The following is a 19,560-nucleotide window of genomic DNA, read 5'->3' on the forward strand; positions in this document are numbered from 1 at the left end:
TTTTAAATACACAGATTTTCAAGTTTTTCTATTATTTCTCAAAATATTTTCAACCATGAGGATTGTCAGTAGTTTTGAAACTCTAAATACCATTTGCATATAGGAATATAAATCTTACATATTTACTGTCTTTATGTTAACTGAATATTTGATGTTTTTACATAATTAAAAACATACTAAGATCCCTTTTATAATGCTGATGATAACCTGAATATTTATGCTGCCATTTACTTGCTCCAAAATAAGTGATTTAATATTTGCAAAAATATTGCAGTCTTCTAGGATCCATAATTTTGTAATATTTTTTTCCAATTGAATTTCCATAAGCCAAACTGATGAAAGTGGAATATTCAAATTTGAGAAACTTCTAGAAAGACTATATGCAAAAAAGTACATTAATGCTTTAAGGCTTCAGTGAACCAAAGCAGTAATTTTTACCCTCCCCCACCTTATGCATACTCGGTAAGTACTCTACCAATGAACTACATCCTCAGATTCCAATGCAATAATTTTTAAATGCTACTAAGTGGTGAAAGAATTAATGCATTTGTTTACAGAATAAGAAGAAACTACAGAAAGATTAAAAACAAACAAACAAACCTATCTACCAGGTTAAGTATAGCAAGGTGTCTTGCTATGAGAGTGCAATATTAGAGTAAAACACTTAATACTAGGTTATCCTTAAGGAGAAAAGTGATTATAGCCCATATAGTTTTGGCCTAAAGAATTCAGATTACTCCACAGATTTAAAAAAACCAAGAACTCAAATCAGAATAACCCCAAAATACCATAATCTGTACTTCAGTGAACTGAAACAATTATTAAAACGAATTATATCACAATTTTCTTGAAAAAAGAAAAGTAATTAAAGTCCATGTAAGATAGTTTGGCTTAAATACCAGGTTTCTAAAACCTGGCACAGAAACTTAGAATTTAGATCTTGGTAGTATATACAGTATACAATAACTAAGATGTTAAATAGTAAGTTAACTAAAACAAATTTAAATCCTGATAAATCCTATAATTCATTTAATAATTTTAACATGATATTCACCTTAGATGCTTGTCTCAAAACATCAACCACAACTTTAACTGGTAAGCCTGCTGTAATCTCTTTCATTGCTTCAATGCACCATTTGTATGCCTAAAAAACAAAAAAATTTTTAGAAGAAAACAGAACAATTTGATAATTCAATTGACAGTACTTAACAAAATGATTGCAGATTTTTCCAATAAGCTATCAAGTACATAAATAACACACCAAATACTTACACTTAAAAAGTTTTGTGAGTCTTTATTTTCTTGAAAGTATGAATGTTACATTATTTTTACTCTTAATTATGTACAGGTTTTCTGAATCAGACCTTGCAGATATATGACATATGTTCAAGAAATGAGAGGCATGTGCTCTTTTGCCCAGAAGTCCTTATACATATTTCCTCTGCCTTAGAATACATTGTCTCTTCCTCTAACTCTTTAACACACCTAACTTGTCTTTCAGGTTTCAGTCCTAGTCTGTTTCTTGTATTTTATACTTCCCCTATTATAACACTTATTATTTTATATCCTGATCAGCCACGGTGGCATGCACCAGCCTTAGTAATTTAAAAAAGACCTGTCTCAAAATAAAGAGGGTTGGGGATATAATTCAGTGGTAAAGCTCCCATGGGTTCAATACCTAGTACCAGGGGAAAAAAACCTTAATTGCCTGTTTAGTTAAAATGCTTATGTTGTGCTAGCTATTGTTCATAAAGTGCCTGTGCTTTATGTTATACATTCAATCGACAGAATAAGCAGTCCTTCTTGTTCTCTGCTCCAAGATTTTTAATATTCCAGATAGATGTCCTAAATAAACCATAGTGGGTCTTGAACAAAATGTAAGCATACTGTTAAGTGCAGCTGTAGTCATCCCAAGTATAAACAAAACAACAAACTTTTATTGTTACAAACCACTGTTATTTTGGGATTGATATTGACTCCAGACAGCCTACCCTATTGTGACTAATAAGAATTTGGTGATAATTCATCACACTATATCCTCAAGATATGCACAGTTTCTTGAAGACAGCAATGAAAAGTTTATTTATAAAAGAATACACTGTCAAATTATCCAAGAAACAACAACAAACTTAAACATTCCTCATGAATGTGCTAAGAGCTGCAAAGATCAAGAGTAAGGCATCATTTAAACTACTAAACCCAAAGAAATAACTGTCAATTAAGTAGTAATGGCCTAAAAGGAAAGAAAATGGAAACTGGTAAATAAAAGGCACCTGAGTAAAGAATGGCACAATACAAACTACTCTATGTAAGAGGTAGGGGTGGGGGATGGGGGGGTGAGGTGGGGGATGGGGGGGTGAGGTGGGGGACATGACTACAGTGTTCTAGAAAGCAGTATGAGGGAAAAAAGAAAAGAAAGGAAATGATGAAAGAGGAAGCAGAGATGGCTGAGTTCCTATGCAAACATAAAAAGATGTTGGTGCATCTAAGAACTGTTGTTTTTTGTTTTTGTTTTTTAATTTTTTTTTAGTTGTCATTTTATTTATTTATATGTGGTGCCGAGAATCAAACCCAGTGCCTCACACATGCTAGGCAAGCGCTCTACCACTGAGCTACAACCCCAGCTCATCATCTAAGAACTTTTAAAGACAGGTATTACTTAATATCTATTGTTAACCTCACTCTCATTTTCCATGAAGTCAAGTATCTGCACAAAGATCTTCTGTGAATGGAGCTGTTTTCTGGTGTGTGAGAATTAGAAAAAGGGGCCAAGCCCTACATCTAAGTTGATAAACAATTATGCATCACTCATTGCACATAAGGGGCAATAAAACAATCCACCCACAGAACAAATTTAGCAGACACAGGATCTCAACATCAAAAAATTACACATACACTTATTTCCTGAAAAACTATAGGCACGCTGATATGGATTTTAGATTTTTACATGTCAGTCTTAAGTATTCTTACATAAATATTAAAAAGGCACAAACATCCTTTTTCAACTATTCTATAATTTTCTGGTATCACTGCTAATTGTAATTTCCCTTTAAATATGGCATATATACTTGGAATAGGACAAAAATAATTATAGGGATAATTTTAAAATATGAAAGCTAAATGATGACTGATAGCATGAAATAATTATGATATTGTCCCATAAAATAAAGCAACCAAGCAGCAAAGCACACTAGTCAACTATGTATTTATTATCACCAAAGCATTAATTTAATAGTATAAAACTAGGAATGAAGCAATCTTATTCATGAGGAGGAGGAAGGAGAAAAGCAATGCTATAAGGCATAAATAAAAATCTAGCTTCCAAGTTATGAGAGTTCACCCAGAACTACACATCTAATCAAAAACATCTATTAAGGTTTACTTACCAGAGGATATCACTAAAACAATTTAGGCAGAGAAATACTTGGTTAAATTAAAAAATAAAAAAAGGCCCTGAATTGTACACACACACACACACATTTATTTATTTTAAATATTTTTATTAGTTATTGATGGACCTTTATTTATTTGCTTATATGTGGTGGTGAGAATCGAACCCAGTGCCTCACATATCACACATGCTAGGCAAGCCCTCTACCACTGAGCCACAACCCCACCCCTGTCAAATGAATTTTACACACACACACACACACACACACACACACACGGGGCTGGGACTGTGTGGCTCAGTGGTAGAGAGCTTGCCTAGCATGTGTGAGGCACTGGGTTCAATTCTCAACGCTACATATAAATAAATAAATAAATAAATACATAGATAAAGGTCCATCAACAACTAAATAAAAAATTTTAAAGAAATCCATTTGATAAATACTTCTTTAATATTATCTTAAGTATTACAAATGTGTACTTGCTTTAAGTAAACTTAATATGTGAAACTGAGATTTATAAAGCATATGAGAAGACTATTTGATTTATCCGTTTTATGGGCAATTATTGGTCACACTGACATATACCTCAAAACACTTACCTCATCATAATGACTTTTTGCAAATAGGAGTGCACACAGTTCCCCATAGAGTGCAGCTTTGTTTGCTTGCTGGCCATGTTTTGACAGTTTATCCATATATGTCTGAGCCAACTTGAATGTTTCTTCACCCAAATGATATTTGCAGTTTCCATTTCGTACATGAAGCAACCTGTAAAACACAAATAACTGTCCTTTATTTCTGGTATTCCAGCACATATAACCTGATAACTTATTTATTTATTTTTTTGAATTTTAATATTTATTTTTTAGTTTTCAGCGGACACAATATCTTTTTGTATGTGGTGCTGAGGATTGAACCCGGGCCGTACGCATGCCAGGCGAGCGCGCTACCGCCTGAGCCACATCCCCAGCCCCCTGATAACTTATAATTACTATGTAATGCTTAAATAACTGAAGATAGATGAAAGAAATGAGGCAACATCAGAAAAAAATTGGCCCAGACTAGGGTTAATTAAGGCCCATAAAAAGTACAATACAGGCCAGATGTGGTGGCGCACACCTGTAATACCATCAGCTTGGGAGGCTGACAGGAGGATCACAAGTTTAAAGCCAGCCTCAGCAACAGCGAGGTGCTAAGCAATTCAGTGAGACTCTGTCTCTAAATAAAAAATACAAAATAGGGCTGGGGATGTGGCTCATTGGTTAAGTGCCTGAGTTCAATTCCCAGCACCAGAATAAACAACAACAACAAAAAAAGTAGAATACATGTTCTTCCAAGAAACTTCACATAATTAACCTGATCCAATTTTGATTTCTTATCTTCTCTAAGTATTTTGTACACTTTGTGTACTCAGCATGTGCTATATAAAAAAAAAAAAAAATTTACTTTTTTGGTTCCAAATCCAAAAGTAATAGTTTCAGTATAAGAAATCTGAAAATAGCCAGGTGTGGTGGTACACACCTGTAATCCCAGTGGCTCAGAAGGCTGAGGCAAGAGGATCTCGAGTTCACAGTCAGCCTCAGCAAAACAGAGATGCTAAGTAACTCAGTGAGACCCTGTCTCTAAATAAAATACAAAATAGGGCTGGGAATGTGGCTCAGGGGCTGAGGGTCCCTAAGTTCAGTTCCAGGTATTAAAAAAAAAAGAGGGCCAGGGATATAGCTCAGTTGGTAAAGTGCTTGCCTCTCATGCACAAAGTCCTTGGTTCAATCCCCAAGAAAGAAATTTGGACAATAGACCAGATGTGATGGCACACACCTGTAATCCCAGCTATTTCAGAAGGCAGAGGCAGGAGTATCCCAAGTTCAAGGCCAGCCTAGGCAACTTTGAGACGCCTGTCTCAAAATAAAAATAAAAAGGACTGGGGATATAGTTCTCAATGGTAGAGCACTCCTGGGTTCAATTCTCAATATTGGGGTGGAGGGTCAAGGAAAGGAAAGGAAAATAATGAAGGAAATCAAAATCAGCCTGAGATACCATTACCCACCATTACTTTTCATTCTTATTTTAGTATATTTGCATAATACTTGGTCACTGATTTCATGAATGCTCATTTTTGCTTATTTTATGGGAAATAGCAGTATATCAGTTACTGCTAACCTTTATCCTTGGTGGCAGAAAATACAGTGTTCTTTACATAAAGTAACTGTACAGCCCATCAATCAACTTAATGATATTCAAGAATACTAAAACACTTTAGATCAGAATAAAGTCTAAATAGCAATAGACTGTACATCTATATAACACATGAGCACAATGTTAGGACTAAATAAATATATCTTATTATAATGATGGCTTGAACATTATGTCAGGGCAATATTATTTTCTTTGTATTAGGCTAATGCAAATTTCTGATGCTCAGCTTGAAAAGGAACGAAAGTATAAAAGATATTTTAAATGAAAGCCAAATGACAGGTTCAGAGGCACAAACCTGTAATCCCAGTGTTTCTTTCTGAAGCAGGAGAATTACAGGCTTAATGTTACCCTGCTTAGTGAGACCCTGTCTCAAAAAAATAAAAGAGGCTGGGGTTACAGCTCAGCAGTAAAACACCCCTGGGTTCATTTGGCTTGGGTAAACATTTAGGAGTGATGGATGGGTTGGATTGTAAGCATAGGAACATAAATTTAGAAGAAATAGTCATGGGTATGGTCACACCTGCCTAATCCTAGCTTCTGGAGAGGCTGAGTCAAGAGAACTCCAAGTTTAAGACTAGCTTGGACAATGTAATGAAAAATAAAAAATAAAATTGGCTAGGAATATAGCTCAATAGTAGATCATACCTGGGTTCAACTCCCAGTATCCCCTCCAACCCCGCACCTCACATACACAAAAGAAAAAAAAGGAAAGAAATCCAAGTGAGCTGAGTGTAGCTCAGTGATAGAGCACTTAACCTAGCATGCACAAGATCCTAGCTTTGATTCCCAGCACCAAAAAAAAAAAGGGGGGGGGGGTCAGGGGGAGAAGGAAGGGAACAAGTACGGAAAGGTTGGGAAGCATTCTTCAGGGGTATCACAAGTAGAAACTTAAGATTTTTCTTTTTTTAGCTACACCAAAAATATTAACAGGTTAATAACCCAAAATGAGAAAAATTCAATTTTTTCTCCTCTATCATTTCTTTCACAGGGAAACAGAACAACTTCAAAAAAAGCTAAGGACTATTGATTAGAAAGACATTTAATCAATAGGTGGTGTATACATACTATAGTGTAGTGCCAATAATCACCACAGTTATCTTCATTTCAAAAAGAATAAAACCCTTATACAAAATAATATTCTAAGGTTATTCTAAAATTCCAAGTATCTTTTTTACAAGTCAGAGCCAAGTAAACTTGTAAAACTAATGGGTAACTCAATTGGATGGTTCCTTATCTTCAAAGAAAAATAGTGCTTGGGAAGGGAGTATTTCTTTTTATGGACAATGTGGAATCTGTACTTGATACCTGGCATTGGAGAGCTAGCCCAAAACAACAGACTCACAACAGACAACAGGAAGATGGAAAGAACTTATTTCCTTGATAATCTCCATGAATTCTGCATTAATCTGCACTCAATGGTGTATCATCTTTTTTTTTTCTTCCTCCTTTTTTGAGTTCAAACTAGGGATTGAATTTAGAGGCATTTAAAACTGAGCCACATCCCCAGCCCTATTTTGTATTTTACTTAGAGACAGGGTCTCACTGAGTTGCTTAGCACCTCGCCTTTGTTGAGGCTGTCTTTGAACTCCTGACCCTCCTGTCTCAGCCTCCAGAGCAGCTGGGATTTCAGATGTGTGCCACCACGCCTGGTAACACTGTATTATCATTTTATCAAATGCTTTGTATTTTGAGGATGCACTGCTATTTGTGAATTACACAATCTATTATCAATATCCCTTTTGTACCAACTAAATCCCTTTTGTTTTTATCCTGAATTCTTCATTGTCAACATTATTGTTTTGGTGTGTCTCCTCTTAACAATATATGGCTAGATTTTATTTTAGCCCTTTTGGCAATTTGAGGAACTAAGAAGATTTACATGTATTATAATAATCATTATAAATGCTTATAATCTTTTCATCTTATTTTTATATATCATACTTAGTCATGTCTATATTTTCTTTCCTTATATCAGTTGATCAAGTTTCTAATCCTTCTAACCCATGCTCCCTCCGCTCAAAACTGGTATTTGGACATTAAATAATGATGCCCATTCCTACTTTCCCCACCAAGATGAGACATTTATAATGCTGTTACTTCTCTATTCTCCCAAATGTATGCTTAAAGAAATAGGCTATCATATATGCCTAATACAAAGTAATTTCATTTTGCATCCAAAAATATTTTTGGTATCCATGGGGGTCTTAGAACCAACTACTTTTGTATACTAAGGGAATAATAGCATAGTAATTCTGATTGTTTCTGGGCAGTGAGATTATGTACAACATTTATTTTATTAATAGTTACTAGTTTCTGTATTTTAAAATTTGTTTGGCAATAGACATGTATGAACAAAAAACTACAACAAAAACGAGTAAAGGGAAATAGGCAGAGTTTCAAAGGAATAAAAAAAAACTACTAAAAAAAAAAAAAAATAGTACCAAGTTTAACTACAGAAAGACCAAGAAGGCTCTCTGACATTTGCTCTATGTTTCAATGCCAGCCTTAGATTAGAAACTGACTTTATAATATTAAATTGAAGAACACACTTTACTCTTGCATCAAGCTCAAAAACCCTGAGATTTACCAAAGGATTCCATTAGTATCTGTTCTGAAAAACATTTCTTTTCCAATTCAACTAAACACATGGTCAATTAAAACCCCAAATTTTCCCATGCCTTAAACACATCTAAATTAGCAAAGTGTAATCTTTTTTTTTAAATTAATATTCAGTAGATGATTATATACTACATACTAACTATATTACATATACTTATATTGATGAAGAATTTGGCTAGTATAGTTGTGTAGAGGCAAATTTTTATTTTGAAATTTCTTTCAAAAAATATTTTTTAATATCCATATAACTTTTAGTTGTAGAAGGACATAATTCCTTTATTTTATTTGTTTTTATATGGTGCTAGGGATCAAACCCAGTGCCTCACACATGCTAGTCAAGTGCACTATCACTCAGCTACAACCCCAGCTCTGAAATTTCTAATTTGTAAGTACAAACTCACTTGTCCTAGTACACAGACAGTAAGCTGAAACTATAAATGCTATTGTTTCTTAGTCTAGACAACATTCTAATTTCCATGTGCTTGTTCCAAAGATATTATTTACTGTATTTTTAGCTACCTATTCACTATCCTCTTTCCTTTCTTTCTTAATGCAGACCCTGAATTCATTCAAGGTAGCTATATGCACAATTAAAAATGTTTTACTCCCTAGAACACCTTACATGGGTTAAAGACTATAATGAATCCTAGCTTTCCCGTTTAAGAAACAGGTAAGCAAAGGAAGGAAGGAGAAAGAAAAAAGCAGACTCAGCTGGAATGAGCCTTCTGCCCTTCCTTTTTCTCCTGAGAGAGAAAACAACTTGCAACCCTAAAGATGTGAGCTACTTGCTAGAAATGACAAACAAGGAAGGAGAGAAAGTGCCCAGGTCCTGCAAGAAAACTAACCCAGTGTGTTAGGCTAAAGTAAAATTTATACAAAAGCCTTAAAAATTAGAAAAATTAGGTTATCTGGATGGAATAGATCTTCTGATCCTGTGAATAAAAATCAAGCACATGAGAAAAAAAATGTTAATAGCTTTTCTATTCCTAATAAACTAGTTCATACACATAGAAATATTTAACTTCCCACACCACTATGAGATAGTCTTATCTCCTATTCTTAAAAAGATAAAATAGGCAGAAAAAGGCAGATGACAGAAAGATTATTTTCATCAGTACTACAGATTATAAACCCAAACACTAATCCCTTTATAGTTTCTGCACACAAATATCCCTATAATTTATCATATAGTACTTCTAACAGACATATGGGCAATTATAAGCTTCCAACTTATTTATAACTAAGATTGCAAACTAAAAAGCTAACTTCAGGATTTGAATGTTTCCATTACACAGGTAACTATATAAACAGGACAATAACATCCTTAAAAGACTGGAGGAAAAAAAAAAAAAAGCCAGGTGTTGTAGCATATGCCTGTAATCCCAACAGCTTGGGAGGCTGAGGCTGGAGGATTCTGAGTTCAAAGCCAGCCTCAACAACTTAGTGAGGTACTTAGCAACTCAGTGACATCCTGTCTCTAAATAAAATATAAAAAAGGGCTGGGGATATGGCTCAGTGGTTAAGCATCCCTGAGCTCAATCCTCAGTACCAAAAAAAAAAAAAGAAAAAAGAAAAAGCGCTATACTCAATTTTAGCTTAAATCAACAATGGATTTAATATCTAGACTATATCTATATTCTAGCTCTGAAGGGGTTTGGCTTTGCTAACTCATCAGCTCAGTGGTAGGGCACACCTGAGTTCAATCACCAATATAATGAAAAAAATAAAAGAGAAAAAAAAAAACATTGAGTGGGCTGGGGTTGTGGCTCAGAGGTACAGGGCTTGCCTAGCATGCGTGAGGCACTAGGTTTGATCCTCAGCACCACATAAAAAATAAATAAATAAAATTTAAACCTACAACTAAAATATATATATTTCTTGAGTTTCCTAGAACCCATTGCCTAGCACAATTCCTAGCACATAAATCTTCAATAAATGTTTGTTGAATAAACCCTATGAAAAAGCAAAGAGATATACAGATTCACATTCTGGTTCATAATGCTGAAATCTAAGCTAAGACATCCATAGCAGATCCACTATATTCTGGAGATGGAAAACAAGCCAGATTAATGAAATTATGACATAGAAATATCATCTCACAGATTTACACAGATGTTAGAGCACACTTAAAAGAGCTAAAATTGTAGAAGACATTGTATACAATCACAGTATGTAATTACAGAATCTGTTCCAACTTACCTCACACAACATTCCACTGCACGAAACCAATGAAGCATCTCATCATGTAAGGTACACAATTGAAGGCAAGACAGAAAAACTTTCTCAGCATCACTGTACCAGCCTGCATCTGAAAGAAAACCACCTGCAGAAAAAGAAAAGTAACTTTAGACAATTTAGTAAATTGCCTGAAAGCTAAAATGACATGATTACAGTGAATATTATCTCAACTAAAAAACTAATATTTTCACCTTGCAGTATACACATAACTTTTCAATCTCCGTAGGCCTTATTGCAAAGACAAATGGCTCTTATAAACTCATTCTTCTTACTCATCATAGATGAATATACACATAAAAGGGATGGTGATGCTTGTCATCTCATTCTTTTGGCAAGAAACTAATTTACTGACTAGCAATAGCTTTAATGTATTAGACAATTACCTCAAAATACCGTCCTTTTTTTTGTTTTGTTTTTTGAAGGAACCTGATCTCAAAAAATGGCTAATGATGCATTTTACTACACTGCACAAACTACTTTGTATCATTATGGTAAACATTCCACATGAATTTTCTTATCTAATCTTCACAAAACACTTTCAACTTAAATGCTATTATTGCCCCAACTTTTTTTCTTAAATATTTTTTAGTTGTATTTGACACAATACCTTTATTTTATTTTATTTATTTTTATGTGGTGCTGAGGATCGAACCCAGGGCCTCACACATGCTAGGTGAGCGCTCTATCGCTGAGCCACAAACCTTATTGCCTCAACTTAATATGGGGAGGGAGGGGGACTTCAGGCAGAGAAACCAAGTTACAAGTTGATAAGTGGAAAGACTCAAATTCATACTATGTGACTTCAGAGGCTAAATCTGTATTTGCTATTATGAAGAACACTTTCAAGTTGCTACTCAGCATTAGTTAACAATAGCCAGAAAACAAAACTGCTGTATTTTTCAATCCTAAAACACATACTTTGCACATTTTTTATATTTTTAATTAATTAAGGTACTAGGAATTAAACCCAGGGGTACTTTAACACTAAACTACATCACCAGTCCTTTTTATTATTTATTTTTTATATATATATTTTTTTAGTTGCAGACACAATACCTTTATTTATTTTTATGTGGATTTTAAGGATTGAACATAGTGTCTCACATGTGCTAGGCAAGTCCCTACCACTGAGCCACATCACCAGCCCCTTTATTGTTTATTTTAAGACCAGGTCTCACTAAGTTGCTGAGGTTGACCTTCAACTGTAATCCTTCTGCCTGCTTCTCAAGTCACTGGGATTGTAGGCATGTGCAAGTGCACCTAGCTCTTTTTGAATGTTTTAGAATCTTTAAAATTAGGACAGATCATAAAATTGGTGTCTAACATTAATAGTGGTAGCACTTTTTTTTCTTGGTAGCATAAAATATATGGTGTGTCATTTTAATAATGTTAATAATGAGTCAGCCAACAACATATATTTCCTCATACCCATGTTTTATGTTTTTTAAAAAATATCTTTAGGGGCTGGAGATGTGGCTCAAGCGGTAGCACGCTCGTCTGGCATGCGTGCTACCTGGGTTCGATCCTCAGCACCACATACAAACAAAGATGTTGTGTCCGCCGAAAACTAAAAAATAAATATTAAAAAAAATTTTTTTTTAAATAATAATAATCTTAAAAAAATATCTTTAATTATAAATGGATACAATACCTTTATTTATTTTTATGTGGTGCTGAGGATCAGACCCAGTGCCTCACACATACTAAGCAAGCACTCTACCACTGAGTCACAACCCTGCCCTGTTTTATGTTTAATTAAAGCAACATACAGCTAAATATTATTTCATTAATTGGAAAGAATTGTGCTTTAGAACATTTTAGGGCCCTTTCCAAGAGACTAAACTAGAATAATAAGATTATTATAAATATTTGTACTAAGCAACCTTCTACTTATCATACCAATGTACTATATAATGTGCTGATTATCATGCTGTTTCTCAGCTTCAAATCTCCTTTCTAGACTTTATGATGTTGATGCAAGGATTCTTCAAACCACATTTCTCCTTCTTTCCCTGGCTCCCTGTTGGGTTCTGCCAATAGGAAGTGCTAGAGAGCAGGGGCTCCAAGACTGGAAAAGCAAGTAACACCTTTTCCTATTGCTGACAGGAATATGTTTCTTCACTCTGGCAGTGGCAGTTCATTGCAGTCAGCAGCAGTCAATTCCACTTGGAGTTTTCCAATACTTGCAAAACCAGTTTCATAGCACACTATCAATAATACCAGCAACAGCTAGCCTGTTGCTAGTTCTTGGACCCCCTTTCCAGAGCTTTGAGGCACTGGTATCAATGTTGCAGCATTCCAGTTCCTCAAGCTTTAAATTTTCACAATTAGGTAGGCATGGTGATAAATGCCTGTAATCCCAATGAGTTGGGACACAGGAGGATAGCAAGCTGCAGGCCAGCCTTAGCAACCTGGTATGACTTTCAGCAACTTAGAAAGACCTTGTATTCAGATGTTAAAAAGTGGGGATGTAGCACAGTGGTAAAGTGTCCCTAGGTTCAATCCCTAGCATCAAAAGAATTACACAATAAAAACCTATTTGTTTGGTTCCCTAATCCCAAATGTAGTAGCTGATTCTTGGAGTTGCTATTATTCATAATAAAAACATTCCAGGGGTTCCCTTTTTATATTTTCAGTGCTCTAATAAAAATTTGTGATATCAGGGCTAGGGTTATAGTTCAGTGGTAGAGCTCTTGCCTCGCACATGTGAGGCACTGGGTTCAATTCTCAGCATCATATAAATGTAAATAAAGTAACAATATTGTGTCCATCTTAAAAAAATCTTTTAAAAAATTTGTTATATTAAATTCTATCTCTACAACAAGGATAAGCCTTGACAACATTATGCTATCTAAAACAAGCTAGTCACAAAGACCATATGTTTTATGAGTCTATATTAATAATTTACAACAGGTAAATCTACAGAAAGAAAAAGTAGACTGATACTGGCCTGGAATAAGAAGGAAATGAGGAATGGCTGTTAAAGGGTATAGGTTTCTATTGGGGTGATGGCAATGTTCTAAAACCTACTCTGATGATGTCTATAAAATCTGTGAGTATATGGAATATCACTGAAAAGTACACATTATATGTTCAAATTATACTGTTTAAGAATTATGTCTCAAAAAGGTTGTTATTATTTAAAAAATCTTTACTACTGTGTACTTCTGGCATAAAGTTTCTTCACTCTCTGAATGATTTCATAATTAAGTCTGATGATATGATTCTGAATTTGCAAGGGCTTGGTTCAATCTCCAAGATATCTATCTAGCACATCACAATGGCCAGGTTGGTGTACATACATGTGGATATGACAGAAAAACTCAATGAATACCACCTTTCCTGTCTTTCACCTTTTTTGATAATAAATTTTTTTCTATAGCAATTTTCATATTACCTTCTAGAACTAAAGGGTTGTCACTGTTAACATCGGTCAAGATCATATATCCTCTATTTTCAGAGACATTCTTTAAACAATCCTTTTTTTCCCAAACTTCCATGAGCCAATTCAAGGATAAAAGCTGTACGTTGTTTTCAGAAAAGAATGTTTTGAAGTGCGCCCAGCAAACTGGAAAGACCACTACGAAGAACTGTTTAAAGACTGAAGGAAATGATCTTGAAAACTTGCTGGCAAAAAATGTGTGCACACAAGAGAGAGAAAACATGCCCATGTTAATTTTTTTTAAATATTTTTTATTTTTTAGATGGACTCAATATCTTTATTTTGTTTTTATGTGGTGCTGAGAATCGAAACCAGTGCCTCATGCATGCTAGGCGAGCGCGCTACCACTTGAGCCACACCCCCAGCCCCTCAAAATAAGTTATTTTTAAAAAATAACTTTTTAGGGCTGGGGTTGAGTTCAGTGGTTGGGTTCACAGTGCTTGCCTAGCACATGTGAGGCCCTGAGTTTGATTCTCAGCACCATATAAGAAAATAAATAAAATAAAGTTATAGGCTGGGCGTGGTGGTACATGCCTATAATCCCAGCAGCTCGGGAGACTGAGGCAGGAGAATCACAAGTTCAAAGCCAGTCAGCAGTGATAAGGCACTAAGCAACTAAATAAAATACAAAATATGGTTGGGGATGTGCTCAGTAGATGAGTGTCCCTGAATTCAATTCCCAGTACTAAAAATAAATAAATAAATAAAGTTATAAACAAAAAAAGAACACATGCTTTAAAAAATAACTTTTTCAAATAGGGAAAGAAGGTAACAACAATTTCAAGCTTGAAACATTATTTATCTATATACATTTGTGAAATGTTTACAAATAATAAACAATATTTTTCTGTATGTATATCATGCAAAACTCTTCCAGAATGTTTTTACATTTATGTTTTCATTATCCTCATAACATCTCCATGAAGCAATTCAGAATAACCCTCATTTTAGAGACTAGAAAACTGAGCCCCAAAAGGATTAAGTCCCATGCCACAGCAAATACTAAGCAGGTGAAAGAGTTTGAAAGCAGCATGACATGATAGAAAGATATGTGCTTTGTAATCAATCATATAGACACAGATTCTAAACTTAGCTCTTTACTAGCTATGTGACTTGATCTGGTTATTCAACTTTTCTATTTCCTCATATGTAAAAGGTTAAAGTACTTCAGGACTGGGGCTGTAACTCAGTGGCAGAGCACTTGCCTAGCATGTGTGAGGCACTGGGTTAGATCCTCAGCACCACATAAAAATAAACAAACAAAAAATAAATAAAAAATAAAGGCATTTAGTCCATCTACAACTACAAAAAATTTAAAAAAAAAAATATCATTACTTCACTGGAACGTCATGAGAATTTAGGATAATGCCATTTAAATACCTAGTGTAGTGCTTAGCACAGCATTAATATCCAATAAATTACACCTAATTCTTCTGATATTTTACTCATAACTTCCCCATATAGACTTTGGGAAATTCCTGGAGAAATCCTTTATTGTTGGGTTTACTATGAGTTCATAATAGGATAAAACTCTCCCCTACTAATAGTATTACTTACCTAAAACAAAGCCAACCTGAATGGCTTTTTCCTTTACTGCAGCATCAGATTCTGCTATGTAAGAGCACCGTCTACTAAATGAGTAGGCCAAGACTGAAGCAACTTTAACACCATGATCCATCAAAGCCTGAAAACAATGATGAAGCAAATGTCTGAAAAAGAAAAAAACATTTAATAGAGGAATCTTATTTCTTTCCTTTTAGAAGGCTAGTTGCTTTTCTCTATTAATATTAGTATCATTATTTCCCAAGATAAAATGAGATAGAAAGCATTTTGCCTTATGAATTATGAAGCTATAGTAAATTAAAAATTTAGCCCATCACCAGGTACACCGGTGTATGCCTATGATCTCAGTGACCTGGGAGACGAAGGCAGGAAGATTGCAAGTTCAAGGCGAACCTCAGCAACTTAGAAAACCCAGTCACAAATTATAAAAAATAAAAATAAAGGACTGGGGAATATAAATATAGCTCAATAGTAAAGCCCCTGAGTTTAATCTCCAGTTTAAAAAAAAAAAAGACAGACCTCAATTAAAAATGGGCAATGGATTTGAACAGATATTTCTCCAAAGATCTATCCACAGTCAATAAACATAAGATACTTAATATCATTAGTGACAATGGAAACGTAAATCAAAATCACAATGAGAAACCACTTCCCATCCAAGAAAAAGGTCATAACTTTTTTTTTTTTTTTTTTAAGTATTGGTAAGATGTGGAAAAACTGGAACCCTTATACATTAACGATAGGAACGTAAAATGGTGCAGCTGCTCTAATAAAGTCCGGCAGCTCCTCAAAAAGCTAAACATAGGGTTACCATATGTATACACCCCAGGCATATACCTCCCAAAATGAGAATATATCCACAAAATCTTATCAATGAAGGTTCACCACAGCATTATTCATAATAACTAAAAGATATAAACAACCCCATCCATTCATCAATGGAAGACTGGATAAACAAGAGTATTATCCATATAACACAAAATTATTCAGTCCTAAAAAAGGGAAAGTAGGAACAACATAAATAATAATATCCCTGAAAATATTACACTAAGTGAAAGGGTCAATCAAAAAGACACATATTGTATGATCCATTTACATGAAATATCTAGAATAGGCAAATCCATAAAGACATAAAGATTAATGATCAGCTAGGGATTAAGGTTAAGAGGAAATAGGGAGTGACTTAACATTTTTTCCTTTTGGAATGATGGTATGTTCTAAAATTAAGATAGTGGTGATGGGAGTTGTGGAGCTGTAGCTTAGTGGCAGAGCACTTGCCTAGCACGTGTAAGACCCTGGGTTTAATCCTAAGTACCACATAAAAATAAATAAATAATTGTACATTGCTGGTGGGACTGCAAATTGGTGCGGCCAATTTGGAAAGCAGTATGGAGATTCCTTGGAAAGCTGGGAATGGAACCACCATTTGACCCAGCTATTCCCCTTCTCGGTCTATTCCCTAAAGACCTAAAAAGAGCATACTACAAGGATACTGCTAAGTCGATGTTCATAGCAGCACAATTCACAATAGCTAGACTGTGGAACCAACCTAGATGCCCTTCAATAGATGAATGGATAAAAAAAAAAAATGTGGTATTTATACACAATGGAGTATTACTCTGCACTAAAAAAATGACAAAATCATGGAATTTGCAGGGAAATGGATGGCATTAGAGCAGATTATGCTAAGTGAAGCTAGCCAATCCCTAAAAAACAAATGCCAAATGTCTTCTTTGATATAAAGAGAACAACTAAGAACAGAGCAGGGAGGAAGAGCATGAGAAGATGATTAATATTAAACAGGGACGAGAGGTGGGAGGGAAAGGGAGAGAGAAGGGAAACTGCATGGAAATGGAAGGAGACCCTCATTGTTATACAAAATTACATACAAGAGGAAGTGAGGGGAAAGGGAAAAAAAAAAAACAAGGGGGAGAAATGAATTACAGTAGATGGGGTAGAGAGAGAAAATGGGAGGGGAGGGGAGGGAGGGGGGATAGTAGAGGATAGGAAAGGCAGCAGAACACATCAGACACTAGTGTGACAATATGTAAAACAGTGGATGTGTAACCGATGTGATTCTGCAAATTGTATACGGGGTAAAAATGGGAGTTCATAACCCACTTAAATCAAATGTATGAAATATGATATGTCAAGAACTATGTAATGTTTTGAACAACCAATAATAAAAATTAAAAAATAAATAAATAAAATAAAAGGTATTGTGTCCAACTAAATTTAAAAAAAATTACAGATTATGAGTAAGGAACCTCGTAGTTCTTATCCACTGCTGTAATCTTAGCATACAGAACAGTACCTGGCACATCCTAAGCATTCAACAAATATTTATTTAGTTAACTTGCTGAACAAATCAAATAATTTGGCAATATTCACATTTAAGATCAGCAGTGTTTTGTGAAAGTACATATTCTCTCTTTTTTTTTTTTTGAGGGGGGTGTGGAGATACTGAGGGCTGAACCCAGGGGTGCTTTTATCACTGAGCTACACAGCCAGCTCTTTATTTTGAAAAGGAGTCTCACAAAATTGTTGAGGCTGACCTCAAGCTTGCAATCTCCTTACCTCAGCCTTCTGAGTATCTGGGATTACAGGAGTGCACCAGTGCAACCAGTTTGTGAAAGTATATTCTGATTTCTTTAGAAATGTGGATTAGGGCTGGGAGTGGTGGTGCACTGTAATCTCAGTGGCTCAAGAGGCTGAAGCAGGAGAACTGATAGTTCAAGGCCAGCCTCAACAACTTAGCAAGACCCTAAGAAACTTAGTGAGACCCTGTCTCTAAATAAAAAATATAAAAAGAGCTGGGATGTGGCTCAGTGGTTAAGTGCCCCTAGATTCAATTCCTGTTGTGAAAGAAAGAGATAGAAGAAAGAAAGAAAGAAAGGTTAGGTGAAAAAAATTGCAGTTGAAGCGAATTCATGGAAGAGAACAGCAAGTATAATCAAAGACCAGATTATCTCTCTGTGGCTCCTACTTCATAATACCTATAATGAGGGCTGGGGATATAGCTCAATTGGTAGAGTGCTTGCCTTAAATGCACAAAGCCCTGGGTTCTAATCCCCAGCACCCCCCCCCCACTCACCCCCCTATAATGAGGAAGCTAAATTCTTGAACTCAAAAGCTAAATTTACAGAGTATTAACTTTCCAAAGAAGATGGAGGCAAGTGAACAAATTCTCACTGTCACCAAACTTGTTTGGATTGTACAATTACTGTGATCATTTTCTTTATCATGCTAACTGGTCTTGAGTTGTAACTCTTAAAATGCTTTCATATTGTACTTCCAGGCATATCTAATAGATATGCATATATGTTCACCAAAAGACTTGTTAATGGATAAATGTAGCAGCTGTTTATAATAGCTAAAAACCAAACAGCTCAAATATCTAACAACAGTATAAGTAATGACATATAATGGAACATTGTACATATATAGCAATGAGAATGAACAGACTATAATAAATAGGTGATTCTCATAAACATGATGTTGGGGTGGTTGGAGAGGCAGACATAAAAGTATTCATACTATATGAATTTACCTAAGACAAGCAAAATGAACCTACTGGTTCCCCAATTTATAAAGGCAATTTTATTTCATTCTAAGTTTTCTGATATGATCATATTTAAGAACTACTTTCTCATTACATAGACTTAATTTTAAAAAGCCAATTAAAATGAATTTATGGTAAATAACATGAATGTTCCTCAAAATATTTAAAATAGAACTACCAGTGATCCAGTGATTCCACTTGGTATACTTAACCAAAGACACTAAAAGCAAGGATTTGAAGATTTATTTCTACACCCATGTTCACAGAATTTTTATCCATATTAGCTAAAAGGTGGAAACAACACAAATATCCGCTGATTGATGAATGGATAAACAAACTGTGGCATATATACACAATGGGATATTATCAAACTTCAAAAAGGAATGAAATTTTGACACGTTACAACACAAATGAACCTTAAAAACATATGCTAAATCAAATAAGGCAAAAACAAATGAACAAATACAGGATCCTACTTATATGAGGTACCTGAAACAGCAAACTCACATAGACAGAAAGCAGAATGGCAGCTTCAGGGCTGAAAGAAGGGA

At 34.8% G+C, this 19,560-nt stretch overlaps 1 protein-coding gene across 2 annotated transcripts in view; it reads right to left on the minus strand.

Annotated features, from left to right (window-relative positions):
* Nucleotides 1-19,560, minus strand: part of Appbp2 (amyloid beta precursor protein binding protein 2) — a 54,934-nt gene that overhangs the window by 14,835 nt on the left and 20,539 nt on the right. For both annotated transcript variants that reach the window (XR_003584810.3, XM_027950274.2), the window contains exons 3-6: nucleotides 15,442-15,593; nucleotides 10,404-10,527; nucleotides 3,989-4,157; nucleotides 1,055-1,144 (exon numbers count right to left, since the gene is read on the minus strand). Coding sequence is in view for 1 of the 2 variants with exons in the window: in XM_027950274.2 (XP_027806075.1) it covers nucleotides 1,055-1,144; nucleotides 3,989-4,157; nucleotides 10,404-10,527; nucleotides 15,442-15,593 (535 nt within the window). In the remaining variant the exon portion in view is untranslated. The remainder of the gene's footprint in view (nucleotides 1-1,054; nucleotides 1,145-3,988; nucleotides 4,158-10,403; nucleotides 10,528-15,441; nucleotides 15,594-19,560) is intronic.

This window comes from Marmota flaviventris, chromosome 17 (genome assembly GCF_047511675.1).
Source record: "Marmota flaviventris isolate mMarFla1 chromosome 17, mMarFla1.hap1, whole genome shotgun sequence".
NCBI classification, from domain to species: domain Eukaryota; kingdom Metazoa; phylum Chordata; class Mammalia; order Rodentia; family Sciuridae; genus Marmota; species Marmota flaviventris.